Source organism: Mytilus californianus, unplaced genomic scaffold, assembly GCF_021869535.1.
Source record: "Mytilus californianus isolate M0D057914Y unplaced genomic scaffold, xbMytCali1.0.p SCAF_6, whole genome shotgun sequence".
NCBI classification, from domain to species: Eukaryota; Metazoa; Mollusca; class Bivalvia; order Mytilida; family Mytilidae; genus Mytilus; species Mytilus californianus.
The window spans coordinates 5,558,619-5,577,685 of NW_026262712.1; the positions used below are offsets into that span (position 1 = coordinate 5,558,619).

The window sequence follows — 19,067 nt, forward strand, 5'->3', positions numbered from 1 at the left end:
TCAACAGGATAGGTGTCTCTTGCTATGAATATATCATCAGCCTTGAGAACTAAACACGATTGAGACTAGTGCTGCTTATGGATGACGACATCAAAGTAACCTGTAGATGCCTCTTGATGTTGTTAGTCCTTACATACAAATCTGTAGATGTCTCTTGATGTTGTGTGTTGACTGACGATCTCATACTAACCTGTAGATGTCTCGTGGTGTTGCTTGTCCTTATACTGACCTGTAAATGTCTCTTGGTGTAAATATGTTGCTTGTCGAATGACGATAATACTTACGACTAGTTTTGTTTATTGACTGAATGATCTACTTTAGACATACTTTTTATTTTTATTATTAAGAGACGACACATTAATCAAAATAATTTAATTACCTTTTAAATCAATCTTGTTTAACTCTTTACTGTCACAGCAATCCGGTAAAATATATTCTGCAAAATAGTGAAATGCACATTAGATCCGTGGCTTTGATTTTGCACTAAAATACTTCATACAATTTTTTGGAATATTTTATCGACAATGAAATTTACTCATCTTGAAGAACTGTTCACTTATACTTTAAAACGAAGATAAATCTTGACAAAATACATTTTATTTTTGGACTTTGTTTTTCGCTTTAAATATTTGTCTTTTTCTAACATCTGTTGATGAGTTTCAGCTAATAGAAGTACACTATTGTAACTCTTCCTTGTCTATACTTTGTTTGTTTTCACCATCTGTTGACGAATTTATTGTAAAACCCAGAGTTGTATTGTAAAACCATAATTTTATTGTTAACCCATAATCTTATTGTGAAACCAAGAATCCTTGTACTGCAAGTTTTCCTGGTCTCGGTCGTATATCTATTTAAAATACACCTGTGACGTAAATCTTTTGTTTAAACTCTCTACTATTTTTCAGGAATGGAGAGTTATTTTCTATTGTTCGTCTTCATTCATCCGGACGTTTTGCCCTTTGGATATTTCCATGGGCACTTTCTTAAAAAGTGTTCACCCATGGGAATAATTCTAGAGGACGAAACGCGATATTGAATGAAAATGAAATCTTACTAAAACGACTGATACTGGATTTAAAAAAAAATTGGGATCGTAGTAATACAATGAACACTAAATATCTCATTATTAACAAACAGCTTTTATTTGCGAGTCGTAATTCAATCTTGTAAAATATAGTATCGTATTCACTAAAATTCAACAATATAATCCACAATTTGTTTTCCGATGCAAATCATGGCTGAATTTTTTAGTATCCAAGTGGGTAAACACGAATATTTTCCATTGAGTCCCATTCCTCTTCTGTGCATCTACAAAATATCAAATGTGTTAACTGTGTGTGAGTCAGTGAATTCTATTGTAATATTGAACACATTAACATTATTCAATAATGAAAGTAAGAGAAAATATATTTCACATAAAGATTTGATTTTAATTTTACCGTTTAAGATATCATTTCCTTGAAATATTTTAATTTTTCACAGCAAAAATCGTTTGTTGCATTTTTATATATATATAAATTAAAAACACAAAAATTACTCGGATTGTTTCTACAATAATATTGTGGTTCAATAGAATAAAAAGTCGAAGAAACTGTAATGGTCAAAATGGCGTATTGGGTATTTTATTTGATTGTTCGTTGTTATAATTTAAATTTAGTACTTATGAATAAAATTTGAGGGGAATGGATAACATTTGAATAAGGCTTGTATAAAATATTCGGCGGGGTTTTTAATCAATGTTCAACAGAAACACGTAACATAATCGAATTCATTCACTGTTGTTATATGTCCAGTGGCAAATATAACAGTTATATCGACAGTGCAAATAAACGGCGTTAATCTTGAAATAAATGTTTAAATGAAATTAAAAGGTAGAATGTTGTCCACTTAAGTTTAATACATACGAAACGGAATCCAGGAATGTTTATAATCATGCGGATTTTTATTTCTAAAACTTTTTTGCTTCCTTTCTGATAATAGGGAAGAATGAAACATACTTTCAGTTTGCTTGTATTGCTATTTAAAAAAAATGCATACAAGTTTTGTTCGTTGTAATTAGCAAAGGGAAGACAAAATGTTGTGTTGTGCATGAAATACTGTTTCTTGTTTCATTTTATTTCATCGAATAAAATGGTTTGAAATATAGAATCATTTTGTTTTCGATATGAGTTTAAATCGAGCACACCGTTTTTAGTTAAATAACCTATACTAGAGAGTTACATACCTGGAAATTCATTCTAGTTGTACCATTTCACTTTTCTCAGACGATTCTACATCCAATATTTATCAAACGAAAAACACATATAATCCATTAACATATATGCATAAATACTAGGTTTTTTTTTAATCTCCCGAAATACCACTTAAAGACACAAATAAATATCCTTTCAATCCCACTACAAGACTACCAGGTCTCACTCATTTTGTAGTTCTCAAGGGTGATGATGTATACATAGCAAGAGACACTTACCCTGTCGACGTACCCGGTCTCAATCATTTTGTAGTTCTCAAGGCTAATGATGAATACATAGCAAGAGACACTTACCCTGTCGACGTACCCCGTCTCAATCCTTTTGTAGTTCTCAAGGCTGATGATGTATTCATAGCAAGAGACACTTACCCTGTTGACGTACCCAGTCTCACTCCTTTTGTAGTTCTCAAGGCTAATGATATATACATAACAAGAGACACTTACCCTGTCGACGTACCCCGTCTCAATCCTTTTGTAGTTCTCAAGGCTGATGATGTATTCATAGCAAGAGACACTTACCCTGTTGACGTACCCGGTCTCACTCCTTTTGTAGTTCTCAAGGCTAATGATGTATACATAGCAAGAGACACTTACCCTGTCGACGTACCCCGTCTCAATCATTTTGTAGTTCTCAAGGCTGATGATGTATACATAGCAAGAGACACTTACCCTGTCGACGTACCCGGTCTCAATCATTTTGTAGTTCTTAAGGCTAATGATGTAAACATAGCAAGAGACACTTACCCTGTACGTCGGTCTAACTCCGTTTGTAGGTCATGTGTTTTCCTCAGTTTGTACTCTTGATTTATATATTATAAATGAATTCACGAAATTTGAAATCGGTGATCTGATGTTGCTTCAATGTATGTTTAAATATTAAATAGAGAAAGAAGCGGTGTCAAGAACTAAGCCTAGATACTAAAAGTTTGGAAACGACAAAAATATATAAAGTCTTTACTTCTATCACATGTTTTGTTAATTGTTTTGTGTTGGGATTTGTTTCGTTTAATATATTGCTTTAATCATGTTAATGTATCCAAAGATGGACACATATCCAAAACGTATTGAAATTTTAATCAAATTAAATGGTAATTTTATTCTACTATACTTTTGTTATGTTTCTCTCAATTACAGAATATTTTTACCCACCACAGTTTTGTCTATCCCAAACTTTTGAAAATCAATACATTTGTCTTGTCGTTTACATGGATTGATTGTTGTCAATCCGGACATAATGTGTTTATATATATGCCTGGCTGAATTCATGTACTTCTTTAAATGATTTTTTTTATATTTTAAAATTATTTTTGTGCAGCGATAACTAAATAAAAATCTGTACATGTACATATAAAAGAAAATTGATTTTGAGAGCACAGCATACTGAGTGTTAATAGATAACCATGCACAAACTAATGCTATTCTGCCTTGTCTGTTTCTGTCTTGCTACGGTCTGTCACGGTAAGTCATTCGTTATAGCATATGCTTCTGTCTTGTTACGATCTGTCAAGGTAATTCATTCGTTATAACAATAAGCTTTTAATTATATTGAACTTCTAAAGATGATAGCAAGAATTGTCTAATGATATATTTGTTATATTATATACTAGTACTACTTCATTGAATTAAGTTCTTTAGCTTCTGACATTTCAGGATTTATTTGTTGTTTGCATTATTTTCTTTTTTATACTGTTGAAACTCGTGCTTCGGAAGTATAAGGGGGCGGGCGCATGACCACAATGACATCGTACGAACGCCCTTTTTTGACTATCGAGCAGCTAACATGTTGCGGCCTTCGGGTATCTGGTTAAAATATTTATCTTAGGTCGGAAACAATGTGGTCGGAAAGCAGAAAGATAATTAAACAAAAAGATTTTTCTGTAAACAAAAATCTAATTTCATTAATAGATACTACCTGACTAAGAGAATATTCAGTGTTAAGTTTAAACTGAGACTGAATTTATTCTTAATAGAATATAATTAAAATTGTAATTTATTATTCGTGCATTATCATGTCTCACAGATTTGAACAGTCATACTACATTTATGAAAATTATTTGTAATGTATGAGCACCAATGAGCAGGGATGCGTACCCAAAGTTAGCTAAATATCCTAATTTAAACGGTCGTGAATAAAAAATACGTTTCAAATCACATGCATTTTAAATCCTTGCATCTCACAAAAAACGTAATTATTATTTTACAATAATTATAACAAAATTAATAACTATCATAATGTTAATTGTTTTATACTGTTTAAGTGTATTTTTAACTCTTTGCTTATATTTTGTATAGCAGTATTTGTCATTTCGGGGCCTTTTATAGCTGACTATGCGGTATGGGCTTTGCTTTTTGTTGAAGGCCCTACGGTGGCTTATAGTTGTTAGTTTCTGTTTATTTGGTCTCTTGTGGAGAGTTGTCTCATTGGCAATCATACCACATCCTCTTTTTTATATTTAAAAAGAGATTCATTTGATAAATACAATGTCCATCACTAAATACTCGACATTTGTGTTTATTGATATTATATTCTAATTTTTTGGAAAAAGTTCACCTGCAGGAATGTATGTTTATTATACAATTTCAATTCTTTTTGGTTGTTTGTTTGTTTTAATGGTTCAACCTAATAGCATATAAATATGAGTACTATGGTACATTTTTTTAGTTAGAGCCGATGAATTTTTCCATAATTTGATATAATTTGTCCCAAAAGTAGTACAACACACTGTAAAAATATTATTGAGAAAGCGCAGGTGGGATTTTTTTTATTTTCATTTATTGTCTAAAAGAAATGCACTACGAAATAACTGTGTACTCGGACCATATGCAAAAGGGTTATGAAAAAATTATGGATATTCCCAGGTAATAAATAGAATAGCCGAGCTTTCAAATTTTTATTAAAATAATAGCTGTAAATATACACTTGTTTATTCTTAACTATCGATCATTGCTTTCAACTGACGTGCGCAAGAATGTACACACAATTACATAGCTTTAATAAAGGTAGTTTAGCATCATCATTATCTTCTTATATTCACAGTCAATTATTTCATTTCAAAAGCAAACAAAAAATCAGCAACAATCTTTTGGTGACCAGCGATCTTAGGTTCACGTGTTGCTTTTCTTTTTTTTAAGAAAGCAACTTGTTTTTAAATTTATCAGTAATTATAGTTTTTTAAAATTTCTTTTTAACGTCATGAAATTTTTAAGCATAAGTTTGTACACGGTACTAGTTTTACTGCACCAGATGCGCATTTGACTATTAAAGTCTCTTCAGTGATGTTCGAGGACAAAATATTTGAAAATCCCAAACATAATACAAACGTTGAAAAGCTGATCAAACAAAAAGGACCTAGAGCCCTTATGTAAAAATAAACTATCTATGAGATGGTATAATGTCATGTAATATCAGGCATTATGTCTTGTAATATCAGGCATAATGTCATGTAATATCAGGCATAATGTCATGTAATATCAGGCATAATGTCTTGTAATATCAGGCATAATGTCATGTAATATCAGGCATAATGTCATGTAATATCAGGTATAATTGTAACAGTAAATTTGGTGCGGTAGTAAAATGTGTCCGCCAGACTTTTTTTCCTAGTTAATCAAGTCCATGACCATTATTTCACTAGGAATGTAAGTCCCAGGACAAATTTTCCTAGGAAAATAAGTCCATAGCTAGTAAAATATGCCTGGCACTTATTTTCCTAGGAAAAATTGTCCTAAGACTTGTTTTTCTAGTAATTTTTATTATATTATAAAAATTACATATTTTCTTAGTTAAGATTGGAAAGTTTCATTATTTTTTTCCTTTTAAAATAAAGGATATGGACGTTTTTACCTAGGAATATTAATGACATAAACATGATTTCCTAGGAAAATTAGTCTGGGGACAAGAATTTCATTAAAATATTAATGCACAACTCTTTAACAATATTAAAACATAAAAATAGAATTTCCATTGTTTACATGTAATTAATTTGTTTCATTAACATTTTCCTTTTAATATAAAGGACATGGACGTTTTTTTCCTAGGAAAATTACTCTGGGGACATGAATTTCATTAAAATATTAATGCACAACTCTTTAACAATATTAAAACATAACATTTATATTTACCTTTTAAAATAAAGGGCATGGACGTTTTTACCTAGGAATATTAATGACATGGACATGATTTCCTAGGAAAATTAGTCGGGGGACATAAACTTTATTAAAAAAATTGATACACAACTCTTAAACAATATTAAAACATAACATCTATATCTACCTTTTAAAATAAAGGGCATGGATGCGTTTACCTAGGAATATTAATGAACATGATTCTTAGGAAAATTAGTCTGGGGACATACATTTTATTAAAAAATATAAATACACAACTCTTAAATAATATTAAAACATAACATTTAAATTTCTATTGTTTAAATGTAAATGATTTGATTCATTAATATGTTTCCTATAAAAAAAAAAGGAAAATGGACGTTTTTACCTAGGAATATTACTGACATGGACTTGAATTCCTGGAAAATTACTAACGTCGGACTAAAAATACTAGTAAATTCTGTAACCATGGACTTTTTATACTGGTAATATATTTCCGCCCGGACATATTTTACCAGGACAAATTTATATCTTACATAATGTCATGTATAATCAAATATAATGTCATGTAATATTAGATATAATGTCATGTAATATCAGGTATAATGTTATACAATTATTGACTTTTGATGAGGTTGATACAATGATTTATCAACCCCAAAGATATGACATTCACCCTCAGCCAACAATGATTTATCAACCCAGAGATATGATATTCACCGAGGCCAAAGTCCGAGGGTGAATGTCATATATCTGGGGTTGATAAATCATTGTATCAACTTAAATCAAAAGTCAACAACTGTTGTATTATATGACTTTTATCATTCTCCAATTTTCTAGTATTTGATCAAGATACTTTTAAAACTGCTCCTAGCAGTTGCTAATTTTCATAAGTTGAAATATTCAAAAAATTTACTAAAAAATACATTGAAAACAAGTAGAAGAGAAAAAATACACCGAAATCAAGAAGAAAAAGAAGGTACACGGACGCTGTTCCAAATCTTATATTAACCTGGCGTGATTTTTGCCACAGTGAATATAAGTTTTATCAAAGAGGATTTTCTATGCTTTTAGCCAATGAGAAAACAGATAATTTATAGTTATATGATAACATGTAATATCAAGTATAATGTCATGTATTATCAGGTATAATGTCATGTAATATCATGTATAATGTCTTGTAATATCAAGTATAATACCATGTTTATCAGGTATAATGTCATGTATTATCAGGTATAATGTCATATAATGTCAGGTATAATGTCATGTAATATCAGGTATAATGTCATGTAATATCAGGTATAATGTCATGTAATATCAGGTATAATGTCATGTAATATCAGGTATAACAAACCTCGAGAAAATGAAACGATCACTGTCTTGTCTAAATGATTTAGCAGTAAAAAAGCCTTATCTATAATTATCTTCTATTTACCCTTCTTATTGATTTATTAATTATTGCTGTCTTAACGTCTAGTGGCAAAAAGTTCATGCATAAACAGGTCGATTAATCTTTTCACTTTTTTGGGGATATCAAAATAAAATTTAGCTATCGATGAATATAAAATTCATTGAACAAGATGGGCAGTTTTAAAAGGTACAAGAAAACAAAATTTCTAATTTGAATATTTACGTACGGCAAGAAATAAATGTCTGAGTTTGATAAAGGGACATTCTGGGAGGGGGGGATATGGAAAGGAATATCCTTGCATTAGAAGTACTCAAATAATGATCTTGTCCAACTGGACGAAAATGATATTTCTGTCAAACGAAATGCAGTAAAGAATGATGTACAAAATTTAAAAAAAAGATTATCCGACCTACCAATTAACATTTCGCCCGAATCCCCCCCCTCCCCTACCCGAAAATCGAGCGTCAATTTAATGAGTGATGTAATATATTCTTTATTTGTAGCCATGACTAACAATGCAGATATAAGAAGCGACGAAATTTTGAGGTATGTTTCACTTTTCTCATCAATTATAAAGCTGACAGAAATAATATAATTAACACTTTACCATTTACATGTATACACATGTATATATAATTAAACTTTACCGTGTACATGTATACACATGTTTATATAATTAAACTTTACCGTGTACATGTATACACATGTTTAAATAATTAAACTTTACCGTGTACATGTATACACATGTTTATATAATTAAAAACTTTACCGTGTACATGTACACACATGCATATTGATTTATTGTCAATTGTTTTGTACTAGAAACATGTATAACATAAAATAATATTATATAATTTTATTAAGTACTGGGAGATGCTATAAAACTGAATCTGGCCTCTATTGAAGGTTTCTTTAGCTCGAAAAGTGAATTAGTTATGTCTCAATTTGAACAGAATCAATAAGCTTGAATTCAAGAGCGGTTCAGACAGGTGATGGGAGAAGAGGGGGGCGGGGGGGGGGGGGGGGGGCGGGGGGGGGAGGGGGGCGGGGGCGGGGCGAACCCTTCAAATATAATAGATTGCCGATGTGATGAAAACTGTAAAATAACTACAATTTATATATTTTATTATCTTTTATTTACACAATGTAAGTGTGTTCATTGCAGTTTTAACTTATATTTGTTGAGTTGTGAGTGATAAGTTGTACTTCAAACGTTACATAATTAGTTTTAAATCTGTAATTTTGTTGTTAATAACTGAAGGCATACGAATAAAGACATAAAACAAACAAACACACACACACACACACAAACAAATACACAAACATGACAAAATAAAAAAACGAGCACAGAAAAAAAATTACAATTTCCACTATTTTAATCCAGCATTCAGTACTCGTACAAATTGTTTATTTTCAGTCGTGACAAAAGAGCGAGACCTAGATGTAGACGTAATAAAAGATGTGTTACTACCAGAAACTGTTGTAATTATAGACAATATTGTAGCGGAGGACGATGTAAGACCAGAAATTTGGACATTTTGTAGAGGCAGGGCATGGCTTGTTCGTGTTCCCTACAAACAGAACCTCGCCATAATTTCACTTCTGGTGGATCCGTTGTTTCACGAACATGTCTTGCATAACTCTTTGATTATATATTAAAAATTTCAACCGTTTGTTATTCAAATTAATTTAAAAGCTATATTGTTATACGTCTGCTACAAATATTTTTGAATTATAAACTCACTTATTTTACACGACGGCTGCTAACTGCTGACCTTTGAGGTCCCCATGGGTGACTAGGGAATAGGAATATGGTCTGCTATGTCTTCTACCCTCCGGCAGTAAATTATTTGCCAAAGCGGGGCGTCCGTTTGGCTGAGCGAGGTGTATAAGTACGCAACCACATCCGGTCAGTATATGGACGTTAAATCCGACGCATCGTGAAGAGAGAGTGTGGCCCTTGCCTTTGAGGGATCGTAGATGGCCTGTTGCAAGGCAAAACGTCTGTCCCGATCCCATATATCCTCATTTTCTTGTGGCAGTTCGAATTTTCCCGACAGTAATCCCAGGACCTACCAACTGTATTTATTGTAGATACGTTTTTCGAATTTTCCCGACAGTAATCCCAGGACCTACCGACTGTATGTATTATTCATACGTTCTCGTAACGAAAACGCATGAAATATTTCTTCTGGACGCAAGAAAAACAACGATCGATCAACCTTTTAGGGTTTCTGCACGTTTTATTTAAAGCTCGTGTTATTAAATTTTAAATTTCCTGTACATTGATTGTGATCTGTTCTTTTTCTGTTTGTCTATTTTTTACCGAGTCGCCAACGGCGAAAGCAGGTCTAGTCCTAACCGATCGACTCCGTCCGTCCGTCCAAAAAGACCGTGGAAAGGAGACTTTACAATTCGTCAAAATTTTCTTGGCTTCTGTGAAAAAAGTACAGATTTATTCTTGGTCGATCTGTAGATTGATAATGTTTAATTGTAATGTATATAAGCAATTCTTAGATCTTCCGTGCTGCCTCTTCCTGTTTGCTGATAGTTTAAAATTTTACAACACCCATTGTACACGGAAATTCTTGTTAATATTTTCATGGCTTTAATTGGTGTTTCTATGGAAGAGAGTAATTTGATATTTGGCATGAAGCTTTATAATGTTAAGTTGTTGCGTGTGAGCAATTGCCACTTCCTGTTTGCCAATAGTTGGAAAAAATACTAATTGTTCAAGAAAAAATGTTTGACAAAGTTTTCTTGGCTTCAATGAAAGGGAATGATTTATATTTGATATTTCATCAGACATGCTTTAGAAAACATGTCTTTTTCAATCGCACGAAGCGACGCGGGTCCAGACCCGGTATTAGTCTTGTTCTTTAAGCCATGGTTCTTGTTGCATTTCTTCGATTTCTAGCTTTTGGTTGACCCATACATGGTTTTCGTTTCACCGTTTGTTGTATAATAATAGATGAAGAGTTAACATCTAATAATAAATTACTTGGATTTCACATTATCCTTATTTCTAAAGTATGATTACATTTGTTTTTGGAAAAAAAAGGGGGAAGGAGAGTTAAAATAGGAACAACAGTTGTCTTCTTATAACAGTAGATAGTACAATATTAGACCTTATTATATACATGTGCTAAGCAAATTTATGGCAAGTTAATTAATCCGAAGACGAAAGGATTGCTGTTTTCCAGGCGGAGGGGGTTCCGAGGGTTGGAATCCCCCCTTTTTTTGACGATCAATGCTTTAGAATGGGAAAATATGGTTGGAAACCCCCCCCCTCTATATCCTGAGTTAGAACCCCCTCTTAAAAATGGCTGGATCCGCCCCTGAAACTGGAACAAATTTCTATATCCCGATGTACCTGCGGGGATATGTTTGAGGTCCCCCTCTAAAAATCCATCCTAGGGGTATAGAAATCCAAATTTCTTCGCATAAGGGGTTTTACTCCACTGACAAGTCTGACCTTATCCACCCTGCCCTCATTTTCAAAAGGCATCCAAAATAACCCTCGATCTATTAATACCCTATTTGTAGAGCCTCCGTATTGCAATTATTAGTGAAACATTTGACACTGGACGTTAAGCAAACAACAATGTTGTTAGTTGCTGTCTGTCATGTCTGTTTTTAGTTTATTGTATTCGTCACAAATCAAATCATGCCGTTGGTTTTCATGTTTGAATTGTTTCACATTTTTTAATGTCGGTATGCGATATTGCTTTTTCTCATGGTTGAAGGCCGTACCGAAAGATGACTTATATAGTTGATTACATCATCCATGTCATTTCGACTATGATAGATTCTCGAGTATAGATTTTTCTCTAATTGGCAATTATACCATGATTTATACATGTTAAAGCATGTTGAACCATGTTCAAGGCATCACAACTTAATATGTACAATTATTAGATGTATGACAAATATGAAATAGATAACTAGACAGTACAACTAGCTTAAAACGATCTATCGCGTGCTACTTCACCACGAAAGGTCACACTATGTAGCTTCAACCAAAAAATGTGTTTTATTTATCAATATCAAGAATACCGTGTATTGAATTTCACACAAGTTTTTTATAATCTACGTAAGTGGAAAACAACTTAGTGATTGAAATATGTAAGGGGGGAAACTCTATATTATTATCACAATCACCTGATTTCGAGTTTTGAAAGACGTTTTTGGTAAGTCTGATAGACACGTACAACAAATGTTTTATTTGTAGATTCAATATACTGACCGACTTTAAAAACGCAACACTAGTTTAGTCTTTTTAATTCCCATTTTCAAATATGCAATTTTTGTTAAACAAACTTATGAACAGAAATTTCTTTCATTACTTCATTGTTTTAAAAAAAATGGTAGTTCGAAAGTTTAACTGATTACGTCATTTTTAATGTTCAAATCATGTGGTATACACTGAAACCCTGGTTTTACCCTTACCAAAGAACGTGTCACCGTCAAAAGCAATGTCTGCATGTAACAAACGCCAAAATTATCAACCACTTCTGTTCGGCATGTTTTGGGTTCTGTTTTGCACTTTCTGATTTTGCCGTTGTTCCACCCATTACAATGGATTTTGGCAATTATGCGGTTGAAACGTTAGGGCTTTAAATGTTTTTCTGCAGTCGATTCTTTGGCAGTCCAGTTTATGAAATACATTTATGGCATAAATATGTGCGCAATGGCATTCGGCAATTTGATTAGCAGTTGACGTTGCGGCCGTAAACATGTCTCGCAAATGACGTTGCGAAATCAAATTTTATTGACGTTGAATTGCCACTACGTGTTGATCTGGTCATTGATGGTCTTCAACAAATCCCGTCTAACTGTATCGTTGTCGGAAGGACAGTAAAAGAGTTTCTGGCGTCGAATTGTCTGGTTGCAGCACGTTCACGTTTTTCTGTTTGCAGCACGTTCACGTTTTTCTGTTTGCAATGTTCTTATGGGCTGATTCAGTTTTTTATTCCTCAGTTTTGGCAATATGGAGATGCAAAATTTTTAAGCTGAATGAAGTGTGGCCAAGGATTGAAAGAACTGTTTCACAAAGAAAAAAAACTGAACAAAATTCGTGCGACTTCAATAAATAAATCTAGTATGTTCAATAACCACAGGTAAGTCAGATGTTGATTTTTTCTAAAGAGAAAGAAGTATGGTTAGCATGAATAGTAGTTGTATGAGGATCAAATATGATTTGGTAAAAAAATTCAACAAAATATGTGTTGCGTTTTTAAGGTCAGTCAGTATTTTTTTTTTTTGACTAGGGTTTTAACCAGCTACCGGTACGGCATATGCGATAGGTAACCCAGTTCAAAAACTGCTGTACACAATTGCAAAATCCATTGTTTTGCAATGGTAATCGAAAACGCAGACACATCTGATGTACATAATAGAATTTGTATGCCCCCGCCGTGGCGAAGGGGGCATGCAGTTTTACCCTTGTCCGCTTATCCATCGTCCGTATGTCCAAAAATTAGTTTCCTTTCTTTGAATTCAGTTTCCCTCAACCACATGTTATAAAACCTTTACACAATGCTTATTACCACCAAACAAAGATCTATTTGAATTTGGGAGGCGTCACTTTCACCGTTCTCGAGTTATGTCTCTTTATACATGGAAAAATAGCTTAATTTGTCGTTTCCGCACTCTAACTTTAGTTTGCCTCAACCAAATGTGAATAAACTTTTGATTAAATGCTTATTACCACCAAACACAGATCAAGTTAGAATTTTGGTGGCGTCGCTTTCACTGTTCTTTAGTTATGTCGCTTTGTTAATTGAAAAATTGCAGAATTTGCTGTATATTTTCAAGCGGGGGTATCAGTGTCCCATGGACACAATATTCCATTTTTTTTTTAAATAGCAATCGGGAACACTATTATATTGTATCTGCCGGTAATACGGTTTGATACTTTTAATCTATAATTACTGTACAGGAGGGTCTGGATGGGGTTTACAGAATAGAGAAAATGGGTAAAATGTGCTGAATAAATGGCAAAAAAAAAAAAGAAAGAATAGAGAAAATTAGGGTAAACAAATATGCAAACATAAACCAACAACAACTGTTACAAAAGGCATGACTCAATAGATTGTTCCGAGGCACAAAAACAAGTAACATTAACACTAAGCACCAGATAAATAACTGTTTTGTGTGTTCATGTCTATACACCACAAAAGGAATAACGGGGTCCTTAACTATGACCTAAAAAATCAAAGAATACAGAAATGAAGGACGCCCTCCCCCATCCAGACCCTCTTACAATAAAAATAAGTTAAAGATGTCTACTTTAACAAGAAATCTGGCCTTTGTTAGGGAGCTACCATTTGATTTTTATTTAGGGGGGGGGGGGGGGGGTCGGGGCTAGGATGAAAAATGTTGTCCTACATTTATTTTTAGTTGTAATCTCTGTCCTGCCTTTTTTTTTCACTCTATTCGGTGCTGCCTTTTTTTTAGTTCATCCTGACTTTTTTTGCATAAATAGTCATCCTGCTGCCTTTTATTTTGCCAAGTTGCTCACCCTGCCTTTTTTTTACTCAAAACTCCTGTCTTGCCTATTTTTTAAAAATTTCATCCCCCGACCCCCCCCCCCCCCCCCCCCCCCCCCCCCCCATAAAAATCAAACAGTAGCTCCCTTAGTCTTGTATATGTTTTTCAAATTTTTGTTTATTTATATGTTTTGGAGTTTAGTGTGACGTCCATTTTCGATGAACTAGTACACATTTTTGTTTAGGGGCCAGCTGAACCCCGCCTCCTCCTGGTGCGGAATTTTTCTCACTGTGTTGAAGACCTATTTGTGCCTTTTGGCGGTTTTTGCTCATTGGTCGGGTTGTTGTCTCTTTGACACATTCCCTGTTTCCATTATCAATTTCGTAAACAGAATTTAGTAGTCTCTTTTGTGCTAGAACGGTCACATTTACGTCTATTGGTCTCTGCTAATTGTCAATTGTCTCATTTGTTATCAAACACCAACTTTTTATTTTTACAGAATGAGTGTGCACCGTTTTTTTATTACAAACTACAGTCTTAGGTCAAAAGTGTTTCTCCAATCCGAAACTCCCTTATTATTTTATATGCAAACACATTGTTTTAAAAAACACTAGCGAATACTTATTTGAGGTCCGATTTTGATGAAATTTTTAATGTTAAACTCATAAAATTTATGTGTACAGTTTCTTATAGTCATTAAGAAATATTCTTATGAGATGTCCTTACTGAGAAATCATTATTTGTATAAAAATATAGAAACTTAGTGTCAATTTTTGCTAGAATTAAAGAAACATTATTAGTATAAAAATAAGGAGATGTGGTATGATTGCCAATGAGACAACTATCCACCAAAGTTCAATTGAAGTGGATGTAAGCAATTATATGCAACCGTACGGCCTGCCACAATGAGAAAAAGCCTTACCGTATGGTCGGCTATAAGAGGCCCCGACATGAAAAATATGAAACAATTCAATTGAGAAAACAATTGGGTTAATTCTGTATGTATGTGCCTGTCCCAAGTCAGGAGCCTGTAATTCAGTGGTTGTCGATTGTGTTACATATTTGTTTATCGTTCATTTTTTTGTACATAAATTAATCTGTTAGATTTCTCGTTTGAATTGTTTTTCATTTGTCATTTCGGGGCCTCTTATAGCTGACTATGCGGAACGGCCTTTGTCATTGTTGAAGGCCTTACGGTGACCTATAGTTGTTAATTTCTGTGTCATTTGGTCTCTTGTGAAGAGTTGTCTCATTGACAATCATACCAAGTCTTCTTTTTTATAATTTATAACAAAACAATTTACGAAAAACAAATATGACAAACATTAACCAACGACAACCACTGAACTACAGGCCCCTGAATTAGAACAGGGACATAAAGAATGTTGCGCGTTTAAACATGTTTGTAAGCGCTCAACCCTCTCCCTAACCTGGGACAGCGTTTTTGTTTAGTCCAAACACTATAGGTTTCCGTTGCTTTTCTTAACGTAATTTGTTCTTATCTCCCTTGCCTATCAATTTTTCTCTAACAAAATTTGTCTCATCACAGCGTAGAAAAGACTGCTCAGTTTCGTTTCGCTAAGGAAAACGTATTATTTTGTATGATTTTGCCTTTGGAATATCGCAGAGTGCACGGAGTATCTTGTAATAAAAAAATAAATACAGGCTGCACACATCAACCAATCGGGTTCAATCTTATTCACTAAATCGTATTCTTAATTCCGAATACGTTATCGTCTTAAAATGGCTGTGCCAATACAATTTATTGGTTGATTGTAACATAAATAACATTGTTACAATTTAAAAAAAAAATACCCCCTAGAATTAATAAAACTCGCAAAAAAGGGCAGCAAATAAAAAGTGAAAAAAAAGAAGTACTATGTTTTTCTTTTACCTTCATAATACCTACACTACCGAGGTACAAAATACGGTAATTCAAATGTGTAGTAGTCGTACTGTAAAATGATGCTACTAAAATGGTACCATAGTTTAGAAGTAGTAATCAGTACTAAGTCTATATTATTGAGGTATATTTTCAGTACTGAAAGTTACAGCATCAAACAAGTGCCGGTGGAAACGAAGCTGTATCACATTTGTATTGGTATTATTTTTGATAACAAGGTCGTTATAGAGAAACATGGCCGCTCCACCATTAGGTCGATATAAAATAGGTAAGTAAATGTATGACGGTATAGAGAAATATGGCCGCTCAACCAGTAGCTCGATATAAAATATGTACGTAAATGTAGGTCGTTATAGAGAAACATAGCCTTTCCACCAGTAGGTCGATATAACATAGGTGCGTAAATGAAGGTCGTTATAGAGAAACATGGCCTCTCCACCAGTAGGTTGATATAAAATAGGTACGTAAATGTAGGTCGTTGTAGAGAAACATGGCAACTCCACCAGTAGGTCAATATAAAATAGGAACGTAAATGTAGTTCGTTAAAGATAAACATGGCCGCTCCACCCGTAGGCCGATATAAAATAGGTACGTAAATGTAGAACGTTATAGATAAACATGGCCGCTCCACTAGTAGGACGATATAAAATAGGTGTCGTTATAGAGAAACATGGCCGATCAACCAGTAGGACGATATAACATAGGTACCTAAATGTAGGTCGTTATAGAGAAATATGGCCCATCAACCAGTAGGAAGATATAAAATAGATACGTAAATGTAGGTTTTCATAGAGAAACATGGCCGCTCCACCAGCAGGTCGATATAAAATAGGTACGTAAATGTAGGTCGTTATAGAGAAACATGGCAACTCCACCAGTAGGTCAATATAAAATAGGAACGTAAATGTAGTTCGTTAAAGATAAACATGGCCGCTCCACCCGTAGGCCGATATAAAATAGGTACGTAAATGTAGAACGTTATAGATAAACATGGCCGCTCCACTAGTAGGACGATATAAAATAGGTGTCGTTATAGAGAAACATGGCCGATCAACCAGTAGGACGATATAACATAGGTACCTACATGTAGGTCGTTATAGAGAAATATGGCCCATCAACCAGTAGGAAGATATAAAATAGATACGTAAATGTAGGTTGTCATAGAGAAACATGGCCGCTCCACCAGCAGGTCGATATAAAATAGGTACGTAAATGTAGGTCGTTATAGAGAAACATGACCGCTCTATCAGTAGGTCGATATATAAACGGTACCTACATGTAGGTCGTTATAGACAAACATGGCCTCTCCACCAGTAGGTCGATATAAAATAGAAAGGTAAATGTAGGTTGTCATAGAGAAACATTGCCGCTCCACCAGCAGGTCGATATAAAATAGGGAGAAAAATGTAGATCGTTATAGACAAACATGTCCTCCCCACCAGTAGGTCGATATAAAATAGAAACGTAAATGTAGGTCGTTATAGAGAAACATGGCCGCTCTACCAGTAGGTCGATATAAAAAAGGTACGTAAATGTAGGTCGTTTTAGAGAAACATGGCAACTCCACCAGTAGATCAATATAAAATAGGAACGTAAATGTAGGTTGTTATAGATAAACATGGCCGCTTCACCAGTAGGCCGATATAGAATAGGTACGTAAATGTAGAACGTTATTGACAAACATGGCCGCTCCACCAGTAGGACGATATAAAATAGGTATCGTTAATCTTACTTGTTATAGAGAAACATGGCCGCTCCACCAGTAGGACGATATAAAATATTTACGTAAATGTAGGTCGTTATAGAGAAACATGGCCGATCAACCAGTAGGACGATATAAAATAGGTACGTAAATGTAGGTTGTCATAGAGAAACATGGCCACTCCACCAGCAGGTCGATATAAAATAGTTACGTAAATGTAGGTCGTTATAGAGAAACATGGCCGATCAACCAGTAGGACGATATAAAATAGGTACGTAAATGTAGGTTGTCATAGAGAAACATGGCCACTCCACCAGCAGGTCGATATAAAATAGGTACGTAAATGTAGGTCGTTATAGAGAAACATGGCCGATCAACCAGTAGGACGATATAAAATAGGTACGTTAATGTAGGTCGTTATAGAGAAATTTTGGCCGATCCACCAGTGGGCTGATATGAAATAGGTTCGTAAATGTAGGTCGTTAAAGAGAAACATGGCCGTTTCACCCGTAGGGCGATATAAAATAGGTATTGTAAATGTATGTCGTTAAAGAGAAACATCGCCGTTCCACCCGTAGGTCGATATAAAATAGGTATTGTAAATGTAGGTCGTTATAGAGAAACATGGACGATCAACCAGTAGGACGATATAAAATAGGTACGTAAATGTGGGTCGTTATAGACAAACATGGCCGCTCCACCAGTAGGTCGATATAGAATAGGTACGTAAATGTAGGTCGTTATAGAGAAACATGGCCGCTCTACCAGTAGGTCGATATTAAATAGGTACGTCAATGTAGGTAGTTGTAGAGAAACATGGCCACTCCACCAGTAGGTCGATATAAAATAGGTAGGTAATTGTAGAACGTTATAGACAAACATGGCCACTCCACCAGTAGGCCGATATAAAATATGTACGTAAATGTGGGTCGTTATAGAGAAACATGGCTGCTCCACCAGTAGGACGATATAAAATAGGTACGTAAATGTAGGTCGTTATAGAAAAACATGGTTGATCAACCAGTAGGACGATATAAAATAGGTACGTAAATATGGGTCGCTATAAAGAAACATGGCCGATCAACCAGTAGGACGATATAAAATAGGCACGTACATGTAGATCGTTATAAACAAACATGGCCGATCAACCAGTAGGACGATATAAAATAGGTACGTACATGTAGATCGTTATAGACAAACATGG

The 19,067-nt window shown here is 34.1% G+C and overlaps 2 protein-coding genes and 2 long non-coding RNA genes across 10 annotated transcripts in view; 3 read left to right on the plus strand and 1 right to left on the minus strand.

The window, feature by feature from the left end:
- Positions 1–1,118: 1,118 nt before the first annotated feature.
- LOC127705176 (uncharacterized) lies at positions 1,119–2,321 on the minus strand. The gene is made up of 2 exons (XR_007983741.1): positions 2,225–2,321; positions 1,119–1,308 (listed from the first exon to the last, which is right to left on the minus strand). It is a non-coding gene; the product is annotated as an uncharacterized LOC127705176 (long non-coding RNA).
- Positions 2,322–8,280: 5,959 nt separating this feature from the next.
- On the plus strand, positions 8,281–9,439 carry LOC127706200 (uncharacterized). Its single transcript, XR_007984314.1, has 2 exons — positions 8,281–8,312; positions 9,184–9,439. It is a non-coding gene; the product is annotated as an uncharacterized LOC127706200 (long non-coding RNA).
- Positions 9,440–11,748: 2,309 nt separating this feature from the next.
- Positions 11,749–19,067, plus strand: part of LOC127706418 (sulfotransferase 1A1-like) — a 90,263-nt gene continuing 82,944 nt past the window's right edge. For 2 of the 7 annotated variants that reach the window (XM_052211050.1, XM_052211049.1), the window contains exons 1-2: positions 11,749–11,956; positions 16,298–16,429. In XM_052211050.1, the coding sequence (XP_052067010.1) occupies positions 16,396–16,429 (34 nt within the window). In that variant the 5' untranslated portion in view covers positions 11,749–11,956; positions 16,298–16,395. The remainder of the gene's footprint in view (positions 11,957–16,297; positions 16,430–19,067) is intronic. The other 5 variants (XM_052211051.1, XM_052211048.1, XM_052211046.1 and 2 more) reach the window with 3 other exon arrangements.
- LOC127706416 (sulfotransferase 1A1-like) overlaps positions 18,678–19,067 on the plus strand; it is a 139,961-nt gene continuing 139,571 nt past the window's right edge. The window contains exon 1 of the mRNA XM_052211039.1: positions 18,678–18,713. Coding sequence (XP_052066999.1) covers positions 18,680–18,713 — 34 coding nt within the window. The 5' untranslated portion in view covers positions 18,678–18,679. The remainder of the gene's footprint in view (positions 18,714–19,067) is intronic.